A 15,859-nucleotide genomic window follows, 5' to 3' on the forward strand; every position below is an offset into this window, starting at 1 on the left:
TCCTGCTGAGTGAAGCCTCCATCTCCTGGGCAACTTCTCTGATGCTGGCGGTATCTCTGTCCTGATATTCCCTCTCCAGGGCCCTGCCCACCTGCCCACCGGCCCACCCACCACTTCTCCAGCCTGGATCATGTGTTTTCCCACCAACACACCCTCTCTGAGTCCCTCAGCCCTTTCCCACACCAGGGGCAGGCTGATCCCGGTTCCCGCCCTCCTTCTCTGCCCCCTCCCATCAGCACGGGTAGTGTGCTCAGCCCCATCTCCAGACAGACTACATCCTATCACCCTTTTATCTCCATTCTCCAAAGCAGATCTTAAATGCCAGCAACACCGTTTTACAAACTAACAACGCTTCCCAGCTCAACAGTTCACAGGAAAATGCCCTGATTCTAAAGTACAAAAGCACTTTAGAGGGGAAGCTTATTTAAAATTCCGATTTTTGAACCCCACCCCTGGAAATGCTGGCTCAGTAGGTCCAGGGAATGTGGGTAGTGAAAAGCCTTCCTGCTGATTCTGATGGGTCAGAACCAGAGGCTGAGCCTAGAGAAGCATCATCTTCAATGAAAACAGCTATACAACAGCCCACTAACAACAACAGCAAAAAGCATTTCTAAAAAAATGAAACAAAATAAACCAGAAGTCCATACAAGCCTGTGGTCCTGTTAGAAATTCTATTTGCTCACCAGATTCTGAACAGAGCACAGTGAGGCTTTGTGATCAAGTTAATTACAGCATCTGTCTGATCATTGTCATTCATTGATAAGACGTGGCTCCTGTCCTTTTGCATTTCCTGTTGCATCAACTGATGGGAGGTCCAGGCTACATTTCGCGTTTGCCATTAGTCATCTACTGTAGCCCTGGTCCTTAGACATGGTGACTTTCTTATTACCTTTATCAACCTCTGCCTGGAGCTTCAGGTTTTATTCTGCGTGAGCCTTTAACCGACAGATATCCCCTTCTTTCGGATGCAGATACAGGTGCCTTAGAATAACTATCTCAGAGGGATGGGGCGGGTGACGTAGCTTACCCGTTGGAGATGGACTTGTCGGACATGGGCACTTTGCTTCTAATGGAAATCCCGGTCAGCGTTTGGAATGGTAGGCGGGTGTAAAAGTTCGTCACTGTCTCTTTCAGAACAACTGCGCGGGGAAGGAAACAATGATGTCAGGTAGGGAGAGATCTGCCGGGTCCGCAAAAGTGTGAGGATGAAGGTGCACAGAGCAGGCTGGGTTCTTCCAGTGGAAGAGGGTTGGGAAGCAATTAATCTCCTGCTCCTGCCCGCCTCTGCTCTCTGCCCTCTTCCCAACACAGGACGGTGGAAGCCTCATTTTCTAAAGAGGACAAAGGGGGGAGGGTCTCGGGTGCCCCAGGGAGAGTGGGAGCAGCACCGGAGACCGGAGGAGTCTTTCCAGTCAATGCACGTGGTGAATACCGAGACTTCCTCCTAACCTTACGTGGGATCCAAACCAACAGCACCAGGCTTCATGCCCCAGGCCAGGTACGCTAAGGTTCCTCTATGGGCAGGACCTAAAAATCATGACATGAGGGACCCCAAAGGGTGGCCCCACCAGATCACCCTCCAGGCAAATCTCAGGTCAACAAGCTCCCCCGCTCACTGAGAGCTTCCTGATCAACTTCGGGGCCCTTCTCTTACATTGAGTGGAAAACCAAGGCCATCAGCTATCTGAGAAAGGCCTCCAGCAAAGATGAAAGAACAGTCAATAAAAGATAACGTCTTGGAAGAAATGGAGACTGTGTCAAGTGAAAAAAAAAATTCAAAAAAAAAGATAGTGTCGCCCAGTGGGCGTGGCTCAGTGGTTGAGCATGGACCTATGAACCATGAGGTCACGGTTGATTCCCGGTCAGGGCACATGCCTGGATTGCAGGCTTGATCCCCAGTGTGTGTGTGTGTGGGGGGGGGGGGGCGGGAAGGGGGGGGCGCCTGAGGAGGCAGCCAATCAATGATTCTCTCTCTTCATTGATGTTTCTATCTCTCTCTCCCTTCCCTTTCTAAATCTGAAATTAATTTTTTTTAAATGTAAAAAAATATTTTTTAAAATAGTGTTATTAGTGCCCTGGAAAGAAAAATCAACTTCTATCTTCCCAGAGCCCCTGTGGGCGGGTTTCTGTAACATGCAGCCTGGTGGGATCTAACTGCTCCGTGTATCAGCACTAGCTTCTCCGAGGCCGGCATTCCAAGGCAGGATTGTTCTCTACAGCCGACTGGGTGCCTTTGTGAACAGCGTCACCTCTCCGTAATAAGCACGGATAAGTCTGTTTTTATCAAAGGAAGACTGGACTGGCTCCTTCCGCCCACTGGAAACGCCGTCTCCGCCCATCCCATGGAGCACTCACCTTTCCGCCGGAACAGGGCGCTCGGCCTGCGGGGCAGGATCAGCCTGCAGCCCGTGGGGCTCGGCTCCAGGACATCCTCACACACCTGGGCCTCTGGGTAGAGGGTGCAGGTGAAGTACGAGGGCGCGCTGTCTCTTATCTCGGCCAGCTGGCAGAACGAGGGCTCCTGGGCACAGCCTGCAGCAAAGGAGCAGCGGGCTCAGTGCTTGGGAGGCCTCAGGGACCGTGACCTCGGCAGGATCTTCTGAGAAGACCACATGCCCAGGACAGTCAGGGCTGTCCAGTCGGGAAGGCCCAAGAAAAACACCGGGTTCTGATAGCTGGGGAGAGGGTCGTGTACAAAACAGGCGGTCCAGGTGGCTCCAAATAGAGGCAGAGTCTAATGGGGTGAGGGGTGCGCAGTCCAGGAGGAGAGAGGGTAAAACTCTACCAGATCTACACAGGACCAGCTCGGAGACCGCCAGGACCTTCAGTCCAGAGGCCACTGGACAGTCAAACCTTATGAGCTCCGTGGATGATCTCCCGCTGCTGTTCCCATGTTACACTTTGCCCCTGGTCTACATGAGCTCTCTGACGGGCATATGTGTGTGTGTTTTTCTCATCCCCAAGGTCAGACACAAGGCCCAGAACATAGGTTATGCCTGTGGGTAATGTACAGATGGATGAAAGGATGGATGGAAGGAAGGAAGGATGGAAAGAAGGATGGACAGATGGATGGAAGGAAGGAAGGAAGGAAGGAAGGAAGGAAGGAAGGAAGGAAGGAAGGAAGGAAGGAAGGAAGGAAGGAAGGAAGGAAGGAAGGAAGGAAGGAAGGAAGGAAGGAAGGATAATGGGTTTGGGAGCAGAGTAGAAATTAACTACAGTGTGAGCATCTTGAAGATGGGAGTTATGTCCTTTCTTTGCATCGACCACGGTGCTAACGTTGCAGTGACCTGGGAGTTTGTCACTGAGTTTGACCTTCTCTGTTTCTCCGGTTGTTAACCTGTGATGCCTGGCCATGGGGTCAGGAGGCGAGAGGATGAGGTCTAAGGATACTTACGGGAAAGGCACCACAGGTTTGCCTGCTGAGGTGAGAACAGGTGTTTGAACAGCCAGTGCTGCTGGCTGGGCAGGGACCGGTTCCCACTGACAACGACCTGGGTAAGGTCCACAGGGGAGAAGAGCTGTGATGTCATATCTGGAAGAGAAGGAAGAAGTCAACTTCTTTTCCCTTATCCTCTCTCTCTCTCTCTCTCTCTCTCTCTCTCTCTCTCTCTCTCTCTCTCACACACACACACACACACACACACACACACACACACACGCACATTTTCAGGGTATGTGAGGCCAGAGCAGCTCTGAGGTCCATAGGACTGGGAGTCTGGTCAGGCGAGAAAGGTTCAGAAGGTCCCAGAAAGCCCTAAAATTATGCAGCTGCAAAAATCTTAGAATCTTGGTTGGAAGAAACCTTGGGAGCCTTCTGGTTCAACTTCCCCCCAAGGCGGGACTTCCCGCGGCTATTTCTGGCCGCTGCCCCTGCAGCCGGGGTCCCACATCTGTGCCGACCACAGCAGCCCGCCCTATCCTTAGGCAGCTGCGGCATCCAAGCTGACTCCGTAACTTTGAGGCACTGACGCCCCTGCTGTCTTCCGAAGCCCCGGGGAAGTCCCCTCTTTCTCCCAGAGGCGGCCGTCATGTGAGGCCAGCTGTCAGCTCCGCTCAGCCCAACCCTGGGAGGTCCAGCTTATCCATCCCCCTGTCTCTCCTTGTGTTCAGACCTTGTGATCCCCGGCTGAAGGCTCCTCCTGGGCACCCCACTTCCTGAGAACGGAAGCCCAAGCTTTCTTCTTGTCCAGGCTCTACCTGCATCTTGAGCTGCACCTCTGGGTGTCTGAACTCACCCTGAGAAGCATGCAGACACTGGTCCTCGCTCACCACCATGCTGCTGGCTGCACTCGCCTGCATGTAGACCCTGCCTCCTCCCCTACCTGCTCCTCCCCTTGCTTCAGGGACCCACACTGTCCCCTCCTGCTCTGTTGCCAGGGGCTCTATAAGCAGGTTCTCCAGGGCTGAGGGAGCCCACATCCAGACCCAGGAGGGGGGGCATAGCTGCACCTCATGAGGGTCTGACTTTGCATGAAGCAGGTGTTGGAGATGAGCCAGGGCACATTTACAATGTCCCTTAGCCCGCGGCCCTGACTAAGGGCACTGCATCCCACATAAACCCCAACTTTGCCGTGGGGCTTCCTTACCAGCAACAATCTCTCAAGGGGGATAAAAGGTTGATGGGGGCCTGCCAAGGCCGGAAGTCTAGAGCCGGCAGACACCCAGGGCCAGCTGGCCATCCTCCACTCTGGGACCCCGGCCATGTGAGGTGCTGCATCTCATGTTAGTGTCTCAGGGCCGGTTTGCATGCCCTCCCCCACTGCACCGGGCCTGGCACAGGTAGGAGCACAGACAGGGAGGAAGGAAGGAAAGCAGGACAGGGGGCCCGAAAGCACCGGAAGGCACGCCCCACGTTCCTTCACCCTCGCACTGTCCTCCAGGCCTCTGCACGAGCTGCTCCCTGACCTGGAGCATGGTCTCCCAGGTGGCCCGGAACTGTCTGGCAGACCCTGCCAGGCTGCTCAGAGGTCCTGACTCCTGCAGGCGCCTAGTGTCCTCCCTCCCCTGCACTCCCACTTCCCCTGTCCCCACCGCAGCCCTGGTCACACTGCCATGCGGTGGCTGGCACATGGGACTCCCAGTCTGTGCATGGCCCGTGAGGCCCAGGATATGCGCTCAGCCTGAGTGAGCCCTGTGGACACAGGGCTCGTGGCAACGTCAGTGTGAATGATTTTGTGGCACTTGAGAAGGTTCTGTAAAATCCACCATCATACTCTGAGCCAGGGCCACGCCTACGAGCCACAGAGCTATCACGTGACTCCAAGAAGAAGGACCCCTTTCCACACCCACCTGGAGGGGAGCTGCCCCCCAAGACCTGGGAGGGATTCCGAGTAATAGACAAAGCTCTGCTGCTTCTCCCGTCTCAGCTGGGCTAGAAGCTCAGAGGGAGTCCCGGCTGCAGAACGGAGCCACGTGAATGGTCCACTCATTGCTTAGCCCCTTCCCATCCCCATCTTGTCTCACAGCCAGACACCCACGTTGATCGAAAGGGTTTGAGGTTGGTACCTGCTTCCGGTGGAAGTGCTGACATTGGTCCCATGTCCCTTCTACAGCCCGTGGACTCGGACCGAGACCCCATGTCAGAATCTAGGAGGAGAAAAAGAATCGTTCTAATGTTGGAGGTGGGAGGAGGCCAACAAGGCGGCCACGTGAGAGGTTGTCACGGTCTGCAGCCCGGTGCCCAACACATGACCTGGGGTAATTCCGGGGAGCAGGTCTGCACTCTTTGGCCTTCTGTGGAATGTCAGCCAACCGCTCAGAAGCAGAACTATGACTGTCCTTGCTGTTGAAATTAGTAACATTTATAAACCCTTTCAGGTTGATGAAACGTGTTCATAAATATTGACCTTTATAATCCCTGTGAAGGTAAGGAGTAAGATTTCCATTTCACTGGAGGAAACGGAGACTCCTATCGATGAAATAACTTATCCCGTGTGGGTGGCAAGTACATCCATGGAGAGTCAAGAAATTGAATGTCCAAGCTTGGACCAGGTCACCCGTGACAGCAGAGTGAGCGCGGGGGAGGATGGGGTACTGGGCAGTTTGGGGTGCTCCTGGCTAGTGTGGAAAAAGCCCAGGGAGACGCCATCTCTTAATTTTCTACCAGCTAATTCCTCCTTTATCGGAACTTTCTGAGAACGGGGAGGCGCTGAACTTGGGACCAGTGTCTGGGTCCCACCCCAGGACTCCTGTGGACATTTCACTCAACTGCTCTAAGTCTCGTTTTTCTTGTCTGGAAAAATGAACAAAAATGTCCCCCCTCCACCCACCTGTATATTAACCTTATAGGTAAGACTAAATGAGAGAGGGAGTGCATAACCTCGTCATACCATTTTAAAATGAAGAGGATGATGATGATGGGTACTTTTTTTCCTCTTCCTCCCCCCCTCTTCTTCTTCCTCCTCCTTCCTTCTCCTGCTCTTTCCCCATCCACCACCACCACCACCACCACCTACATGAATCAGCATTTATCATTAGCTGGGCACGGTTCTGAGCCCTTTACATGTATTGTCTTGCCAATGCCCACACCACTCTATGGGGCAAGTACTATTTCTATTGCTGCATTACCCACGGAGGGTCTGGGCTGAAGGGGATAATTAATGTGTTCAAGGTCACACGGGCGGTAAGTAATGGAAGCAGAATTCATCCCCAGCAGCCACTCCAGGGCCACACTCTGCCTCTTTCACACCATTTCACAAGCACAGGAAGAGGTCGCCAGCTCTCTCTCTCTCTCTCTCTCTCTCTCTCTCTCTCTCTCTTTTTCTCTCTCTTTTTCAGGGACTAGAGATCAGGAGGGAGGGATGGTGAGGAGAGGAGGGAAGGGATTCAGGGGCCGGGATCTTCTCCTCATGCCTCTCACCAGCTCCTGCAGCCATGACAGGCAATGGTCCACTTCTTGCCTGCTCCCTCCTGAGACTGGACAGCCTCACAGGTCAAGGCTGTGCCCCGCCCATCTCTCCCATCCCATAGTCCTCAGATGGATCTCACGTGCCCTCACAGTCCCTCCCCTGAGGGGGGAGGCACTCGGCCAATGTTCAGGAAACTCAAAGGAGGCCAGACACACAGGAAGGCGATGCCAAACGTGCACGTATGTGAGCCTCCTCATTCCCTGCCCCCTGCTCTGTGCATCCACCATGGCGGGAGTCCATGCACCACCCCCAGGGCCTTATCCCTTCCCCCTGCCCTCAGGGAGCGAGGCACCCATGGCCAAGTCCCCCGGGAGAAACCGCGCCCCCTCCCCGTAGTTGGCCTTGCCACCAGAGCTCCTATCCCAGGAACAAGGGCACCCGTGGCCAGCGCACTTGGGAGCCAGTCCTTCCTTCCTCCCTCCTTTCTTGGGTTCCACACTTGCCCTTTTTCTTTCAGACTTTGGTGTCTTATCTGATGAGAGTTGAGGCCCTGCTAGTCCACACAGAGCACAAGCTTGGAAAGAAAATCTCTGCTGTCTCCCCCGGGAGAGCAGTGTGCCCCAGGAGCGAGGGCCGGGGCCCGGCAGGTTCCCGTCATCAGTGTCCTGCCCACCCCCCAGCGCAGAGCTCACCTTTCCAGAGATAGACCTGCTGGAAACTGGTCAGGGGGCCCTGAGTCCCTTCCCGGGGGTCCGGGCCTGCAAAGGAAGATGGTTATTTCTCTGAGCTGGAGTGGGCTTGCTCTCACGGGAGACCACTGGACCACACTGCCTCGCTTCCCCCACACTGGCCTCTCCCGCCACACAAGTGCACCCCTAAAAGCTTCTTGGAGTCTCTTCCAGCCTTTGGATCCCCAAACCAGAGCTGTCAGACCCCTGGTCTCCTGTTCAGGGCACCACCCACCCATCGAGCCCACACCCCAGGCCTGAACCCTGACTGGACATCAAACTGGTGACCTCCTGGTTCATGCGTTGATGTTCAACCACTGAGTCACGTTGGCTGGGCTACTCATTGCTTAAGCATCCCAGTCTGCAGCACCGTCTGGATTTGCACAGCACTAACCAAGCGCCCCCCTTTTTAAGCTCACACTTGACCATGACTGTCCGGCTCCTTGAATGCACTAGAGCTGCCTGAGGTTGGGAGCTGGGTCTGACTCCCTCTTATATCCCCCACCGCCACAATCCCTGTGGAGAACTGGTGTTCAGTACACAGATGCCGGTGAGGAGGGACGAATGAGGACAACGAGGCCGTCAATGACACTTGGAGCCACTGAGTGAACGCTGCCACATCTGCGTGGCTATGGAATCCACAGTCCCAGGCTGGGCAGGACTCCAGGCCAGACTTCCCAGGGGTCAGAGTGTACCTTTCCCCGGCTGCCTCCTCCTCCCTGCAGCACTTCCCCAGGTCTCTCTTGTATTTCTCGACCTTCCCACATCAGCCTTGTCCTGAGTCCACTTAGTACTAAGCACACGGGCCCAAGTCCATCCGCCACCAAATTCGTTTCCTGAATGAAGACCTACCCTCCATGCCCCACATGTCCCTGGTTTGAAGTCACTGATCGTGAGAGGGCACCTAGGACCCAGTCAACCATCATCCCATCCCCCCTGCTGAGCAATACTTCAGGTGGACGGCTTTGCCTGTCCAGACATCCTTGCATTCTTTCCACGACGGCTGGGTTAGGACGTCACTGTCCCACAGACAGGCCTGCCGACTCTGAGTCATCAGCACTGGCTCCGTAATCGGGGCTGTAGGCTCCCGGATATGTTTAGGGCTTTGGGGTTTGGCATGGAGCCTGGCTCCTGAGGGTTGATGGGGGCTGCGTGGTCTTAATTGCCCTCTGTGGAGGTCACGTGCCGCATCTGCATGGCTATGGAATCCACAGTCCCCGGCTGGGCAGGACTCCAAGCCAGACTCCCCAGGGGTCAGAGTGCACCTTTCCCCGGCTGCCTCCTCCTCCCTGCAGCACTTCCCCAGGTCTCTCGTGTATTTCTTGACCTTCCCGGATCAGCCTTGTCCTGAGTCCACTTAGTGCTAAGCACACGGTGGCATGCCGTCCACGACATTGTAAAGAGCCAACAGGGGCGTCCTGTTTGTAGGCACCCATCTGACATCTGCTCTGGGGGCATCTGGTGACATTGATCGGGGAGGATGGTAAGTCTCTCCGCCGAGCTCCCAGCGCCCGAGATAATGACAGTCGCTGATGCAAAGCAGACCCTGTGCGGGGAGCACCAGCCATCTGCCCGAGGCTCGCCATCGCTCAACCACAGGAAGCCTCTGAAATTCCCAGCGAACCTGGAGCGCTGCTGCCAAGGCCTGTCTTTCCCATCGAGCTTCCAGTCGCCGTGGGCAGTAGGGGACTTTGTATCGGCCTGTTTTTCATTCCTTTACACTCCAGGCCTTTGTCAGAAATGAGACATATGCCGTCCCAGAGCTGTCTAAGCCATCTTTCTTGGAAATAGGAAGATCAAGGCCGCCAAAACCTGAGAGTTGAAAACATCCAGACATGCCCCCTGGAAACGGAGCAGATGCAGACCCTGCGAGGGTTCCTACCTGAGGCCCAGGTCAACCCAGGCACAAAGCTTAACCAGAAATGGTGGGTGCATGAGCCCCATAACTCCCTCCTCATGGCTCTTCACACACCTCCCAGCTCATCTCTGCAACTCACACCCACCCACCCACCCTCCCTCCCCGCGTTTTCCTGGACCATTTGTCCCCTTCTCCCCGCAGCCCTTTAAGTCTTTTTCTCTTAAATATGTTTTCATTGGTTTTAGAGAGAGGACGGGAGAGGGAGAGAGAGAAACATCAATGATGAGAGAGAATCATCGATCGACTACACCCTACAGGCCTCTCACCAGGGTTTAAGCCCTGCAACCCAGGCATGTGCCTCAACCGGGAATTGAACCTTGACCTCCTGGTTCATGGGTCAACACTCAACCACTGAGCCTCACCAGATGGGCAGCCCTTTAAATCTTGAAGTAGACTATGCCGGTAGCTCCAGCCTCCAGTTTGGAACACCATGACTATGCCTCAGGCTGCCTGAGATCCCCATCAAAGGACATCTCCTCAAAGTTCTGACTGCACCCCAAATATGCACATACACCAACTCCAAAACCCCAGACTCCAAAAGTCCTTGGGTCACCAGTCCCCCCCAGGAGGCCAGACAAGGGCACATTCTTCGCTTCTGGGCACATACCAAGCACATGCTCTGTGTTAAGCAATTCACTGTGGATTTATTGCCCATGAATGTATCCCACGTCTCTCTTCAAATGCGCCTTTCCATCCTGGGCTGCCTCACGGAATAATCGATACCATATGCCTAGGATCCGTCACATGAATGAGCTGCTGGGTTTTATTCGCCCCCAGAAGAAACTAAACGTTGTGGAATTCCGCCCAACTCGGGGATCTTTCCTCCAGGCTTTGGGGAAGGCGCACCCCACGGATATGCTGGGCTGGGTTGTACGCTCGACGGTGTAAAACCAAAAATTAATAAGACACAATCCAGCTCTTAGAACATCCCAGAAAACAATGGCAGGGTTTTAGAAGGATTCTCATATCCCCTAATGTCATTACCGTGTGTCAAACACCCCATACGGCCCTCAAGTGCTAATTCCGATCCGAGCCCTCTGTCTACAAGCCCCGAGGCCATGGGAAGCCCTCACATCTGTGCGCCTCAGTTTCTTCAGCTGTAGAATGGGGACAGATGGCATTTTTGCCTGCAGGGCTTCACCCCTCCGCAGTCACCCCTTTTGCCCAGACTGTGAGGTTCCGGCCACCCGAGGCCATGTGGGTCTGCCCACGCCTGGACTCCCGCCAGCCATGTGCTCTCAGAGGTGACTGTCAGATCCAAGCCTCAACCTCCGGAGACCCAGCTTGTGTTTCCTGGTCCTCCCATGCCTGCCGTCTACAGGAGAGGGACAAGGGAGCCGCCAAGCAGAGCCAGGCCACCCCAACCACGACCAAACCAGCCAACTGCCACAGACCCGGATGCCAAGTGAGCCCGGCTGAGACCCACAGAGCCGCCTGCTGAGCCTGCCTGCCTCGCTCCGCCAACCGGCACCTAAAGAGCTGCATCACCGCTTCTGTGGAAAGCGGCCGCCATGTGTCTATGGCATTTCAGGTAGAGTTCCTTAGCAGAAGCACGAATTCCTCGGGGTCAGGAGGGGCTCCTACGAGAGCAGCAGCAAACCTTGCTGGGGAGGACTCTAGTCCTGAAGGAACGTGGGCAGGGGGCAACTTACCCTGGAACTCCTGGCCGCCCAGGAGCAGTGTCCCCGGGCGGCTGCCCTGGCCGGGTGTCGCCCCGGGACATGTAGCATTCGCCGTGGCTGTGGAGGGGTCCCTCCAGTCTTGGACATGGCAGAGCAGGACGTCGGGGGAGCTCAGTAGGCCACAGACGATGGGACCTGTGGGGTCAGGAGAGGAGAGTGGTTGGTGTGATGGGAAGGGGCCCCTTTAGAGACTGGCCTGGCCTCTGTGCCTGAAAGGCCTCAGGAGAAGCCAGGGGACAATTCCGCAGGCGGACAGGGAGCTGGCACTCAGGAGCCTGGCATTAAATTGGGTTATTCTTCCCTGGTGGCCGTGCCATTGTCTTTACTGGCACACTCCCAAGGGCTGGGCAGGAAGAGCCTGCTGAGAGCTTGGAGGACATCTGCCCGCCTCACTGTCCCTCTCACCAGTCAAACAGCAGATAAGGAATCAAAAGGGGGCAGGTGCGTCTTTCCTTCTGCTCTCTGGCCTCAGGAGAGACCCCGTGCCACTTGCTTCTCTAGGTGCCAGACTCCCAGGGGTGGGGAACGTCCGGCCCGCGGGCGATATGAGGCCCGAGATACCATTTGGTCTGGACCTGCCGAGGCATTAGGGTGAGTTAATTAAATGTTTGGTCCAACCCGGCACTCAGTGGTTGAGCATCGACCTGTGAACCAGGAGGTTGCGGTTCGATTCCTGGTCAGGGCACAGGCCCGGATTGCGGGCTCTATCCCCAGTGTGGGGCGTGCAGGAGGCAGCCAATCAATGACTCTCTCTCTCATCATTGATGTTTCTATATCTCTCTCCCTCTCCCTTCTTCTCTGAAATCAATAAAAATATGTTTTAAAAACATTTGGCCCAATACAGCAGGCTAATTTTTAAGTTGATAATTTTGTATGGCCCGTGAATGATGTTATAAATATCCAAGTGGCCTTTGGCAGGAAAACAGTTCCCCACCTCTGTTAGTTTATCAACGAGAACTCCGAGTGTCTGAGAGGTGGGGCCAGAGGTCAGAGGTCACCTTGCTGAGCATATTGCCAGTTTTTATTGTGCCCACGTGAACCAGAGGCCTCGGAGTCCCTCTGAACCTCACCCCCAGGTAGCCTTGCTGAAATGCTGAACCCCACCCCCAAGTAGCCTTGCTGAAATGCAGGTCTGGAAGCACCGTGACTTTTCATTAGTAACAATCAGTGGGAATGAAGCCATTGAGGGTTGGAGGTAGGAGGAGGCTGCAGTGTCGCTGGGCTGGAGGGGATCCACCCACAAGTTAAGTGACTTTGCAGACTGCGGGGCAAGGACGGATCGGGTTCTGTTCCTGGCCATCGGCAGGTCCAGCCAACGCTTTACAGTCACAGCCCCACATCTGGCCGCTGGACGAGACTGGGAGGCCATCGGCCTGGGTTTCGTGTCTGTCTCCGAGAGAGCATAGCTTCCCCACAAGTCACAGATCCCAGGTGACACTGGGCGGGAGCAGCAAGCAGGCCGCCGGCCAGAGCACATGGAAAAGGGTTTGTGGGCTCCCTGCTCCTGGAACAAATCACTCCTCCACATGGGCTCCCGGAAAGTGAGGTCAGCCTTTCCAGCTGGAGATCACACGGTCTGTGAGCAACCGAGTCTGGGGAGCGGTGTCCTCAGAAAAGACACACAGGCCAGAGAAGGCAGAGGCTTCCCAGCTTGGGATGCCATGTCTCTAAATATGTGCCCATCAAGACATGCTATATACATGTGTGTGATCATGTGCACATGTGTGTATCTACCTATTTATCCTGTGTCTATTATCATCTATCCATCATCTCTTTGTCTATGTATCTATCATCTATCTATCCATCTATGTATCAATCTATCATCTATCTATCATCTATCATTTATCTATTTATCTTTTGCTTATCTAAACACGAACATGAATGCACATCATATAACCACAGAGCATTGCACCTACTAGGAACTTTAGGGTTGCACTTACTCCGAGCCAGATTCCCGCCCTGCCACTCCAGCAAACATTCTCCTTTGAGCCACTACTGGGCGCTGGGAGGTAAACTCAGCATTTCCAGTCCCCTCCCAGGGGTCGAGGATACAAGGCTATCTGATCGTGTCAACGTTTTAATCCACCAAAGACATGCACATGCGAGCTTGGATGCAAAAACAAGAGACAAGCTCACATTTCAGGAGGAGAAAGCCTGAGTAGGGCTGAGAGCTGTACAGGCTGATTTTGAGGGAGGGGAACCTAGCACTGGGGTTGGGGGGAGAGAGCAATGAGGAGATTGGCACAACTGGCAAAAACAAAACAAAACCTAATACAGTTCGATGATGGACAGCAGAGGTGAGGATGGAATTAGTGTCCTTGCCAAATACAGTAAGAAAGCAGCAGCAAGAGTGGGAGTGACGAAGGAGGGAAGGGCGGTTGGCAAGGAATTCAGTAGGTTCTCGCTCTTCCTGGAGACGGGATGGATGCAGAAGCAGCCGTTTAGGATGAATACTATCCCTCCCTGTCGAGGCTGTTGACCCCACGCACTCCCCGTCCTCTGGAGACCACGGTGGTCGCCGGTATTACCTCCTTGGACCTGAGTGAGGACGAAGCCATCGCAGCACGCGTCCCGGTCACACGCGCGGAGGCAGAAGAGGTGCGCCTCCATCAGACTGGACCCCGGGCCCGTGAACACGGCGGGGCTGTACATCCCCGAGAGCGTGTTTTGGAAACCGGTTCGTTCAAAGCTTTTCCGACTTCTCGTGCTGAATTCTTGGCCTGGGGAAGAGGCGGAACATTTTTTTTTTAATGTTTAAAACAATGCAGAGTTGACCAGGGTTCACTGGCCGATAGTGGCAGCATGTGGTCTGACCCTCTCTGTGCCATGACAGTGCAGATGTGCCTGTGCAGGGAGGTGGCCGTGGAGCCCACAGACCAGGACAAGCACCACGACACCTTGCGGGTCTAAAGGCGGCGTGTGGAGAGCTGAGGTTTGCTTATCACTTTTTGTTTGTTTGTTTGTTTGTTATTATTAATCCTCACCTGAGGATATTCTTCCATTGATTCGTAGAGAGTGGAAGGGAGGGGAGAGACAGAGAGAGAGACACATTGATTGCTTGTCCCCTGCATGTGCCCCAACCAGGTCTGGGGATGGAGCCTGCAACTGAGGCACGTGCTGTTGACCAAAATGGACCCCAGGACCCTTCAGTCTGTGGGCTGATGCTCTATCCACTGAGCCAAGTTGACTAGGCCTGCTATTATGTCTTAAAATATATTTTTATTATTGATTTCAGAGAGGAAGGAAGAGGGAAAGATAGAAACATCAATTATGAGGGAGAATCATTCATCAGCTGCCTCTTGCGTGCCCCACACTGGGGATCGAGTCCGCAACCAGAGCACGTGCCCTCGACCGAAATGGAACCTGGGACCCTTCAGTCCCCAGGCCAACGCTCTATCCACTGAGCCAAACCAGCCAGGGCATCTGGATCAATCTCTTTATCAATCAGCCATTCCATCTGTGTTGTTTACAGCTGCACCCACAGTGCCTGCCAAGTGGGTGTCCTGCTGTGGGTGCCAGTGCCAAGGGGACCCCGCGATGGTCCCGTCCCAGACAATGGAGCAGGTGTGGGTGGCCTTTAAGAGATGGGGAGATCATGCCCTGAGGTCCCGGGTTCCACTGGACGCTTCCTCTTTCTTGACCTCAACCGTGAATGGGGGGATTGGGCCACACAGTCTCCAGGGAACCTTCGAGCACCGTCTTCTGATTCTGAAAATCCCCACAGCCTCTCCTCCAGGCTCAAGGCTGCAGACGTAAGGTGGGTGTAGACAGAGGGTGGTTCCGAACCCCCGTCAGGCTGTCCCTCTTCCAGGTCACACACGCTCGGGCGTGCGAGTGGGCGTGCTTGTCCGCCTCGTCGGTGCCACAGACTGTGCGGAGACGTTCCGAAATGCGTGCTCTCCCTCGGCTGGGACAGTCCCTTCCCCTTTTACAGAAGGTGGAGGTGCGAGGCCCGTCCTGACCAGAGCAGGGCTCTGCAGCCAGGCCCCGGTTACCCGCCTCCCCCCTCTGGCTCTGCATTTGCTACTTAAAAATAAAAATGTCTTAAAAAGTCAAACAAGACAAAAAAAAAAGGAGCCTGCCCTTGATTGGTTTGGCAGTGAGGAAACACCACAATTTCCTTTGCAATTTCCCCCAAAGTCTAAACTTTCAGGAGAGGAGGAGGAGAAAAAATACAGTCAACACTTAACAAGAAATAGAACTGGGTTTTTAAAAACTGTACACAAGGCCACGGAACCGCTTTAAATTGACTTTTTGGGAGGGGCTACTTGTTGTATTTGTTCATTTTCTTTTTAGCAAATAACCTCCCTGCTTTGCTATTTTTAAGATGAACAGTGAATATAATTGGGATAAATACTGGGCAGAAAGTCCAGTAACCCTGGCGGTGGATCAGAGAAGCCCGAGCTCTCGGGGCGCCAGGCCCCCAGGGAGCCTCATCGAGCAGGACGGAGGCAGCGGCGGGAGGAGGACTGGAGACAGGAGACACCGACGCTGTCCCTGCTGAGGGCCGAGGTCAGACGAGGCTCTGGGCCTGGGCGTGGCCCCGTCCCCACGGGCTGCAAGCTGTCTGCAGCCCAGGTCTGAAGCTGGGCGCCAGGCCACCTGCCCTGCGTTACGGACCTATGAGTATAGCACGCCTGCCACTCTTCATCCCACCCGTCCCTGCTCAGGTGCCCGTGGCTG

General features: G+C 54.7%; 1 protein-coding gene across 1 annotated transcript in view; it reads right to left on the minus strand.

Annotated features, from left to right (window-relative positions):
• Positions 1-15,859, minus strand: part of TG (thyroglobulin) — a 154,775-nt gene that overhangs the window by 97,693 nt on the left and 41,223 nt on the right. Inside the window, exons 26-32 of the mRNA XM_036337618.1 lie at positions 13,705-13,896; positions 11,147-11,311; positions 7,541-7,606; positions 5,506-5,586; positions 3,395-3,532; positions 2,356-2,532; positions 1,028-1,139 (exon numbers count right to left, since the gene is read on the minus strand). Coding sequence (XP_036193511.1) covers positions 1,028-1,139; positions 2,356-2,532; positions 3,395-3,532; positions 5,506-5,586; positions 7,541-7,606; positions 11,147-11,311; positions 13,705-13,896 — 931 coding nt within the window. The remainder of the gene's footprint in view (positions 1-1,027; positions 1,140-2,355; positions 2,533-3,394; positions 3,533-5,505; positions 5,587-7,540; positions 7,607-11,146; positions 11,312-13,704; positions 13,897-15,859) is intronic.

Source organism: Myotis myotis, unplaced genomic scaffold, assembly GCF_014108235.1.
Source record: "Myotis myotis isolate mMyoMyo1 unplaced genomic scaffold, mMyoMyo1.p scaffold_m19_p_16, whole genome shotgun sequence".
Classification (NCBI taxonomy): domain Eukaryota; kingdom Metazoa; phylum Chordata; class Mammalia; order Chiroptera; family Vespertilionidae; genus Myotis; species Myotis myotis.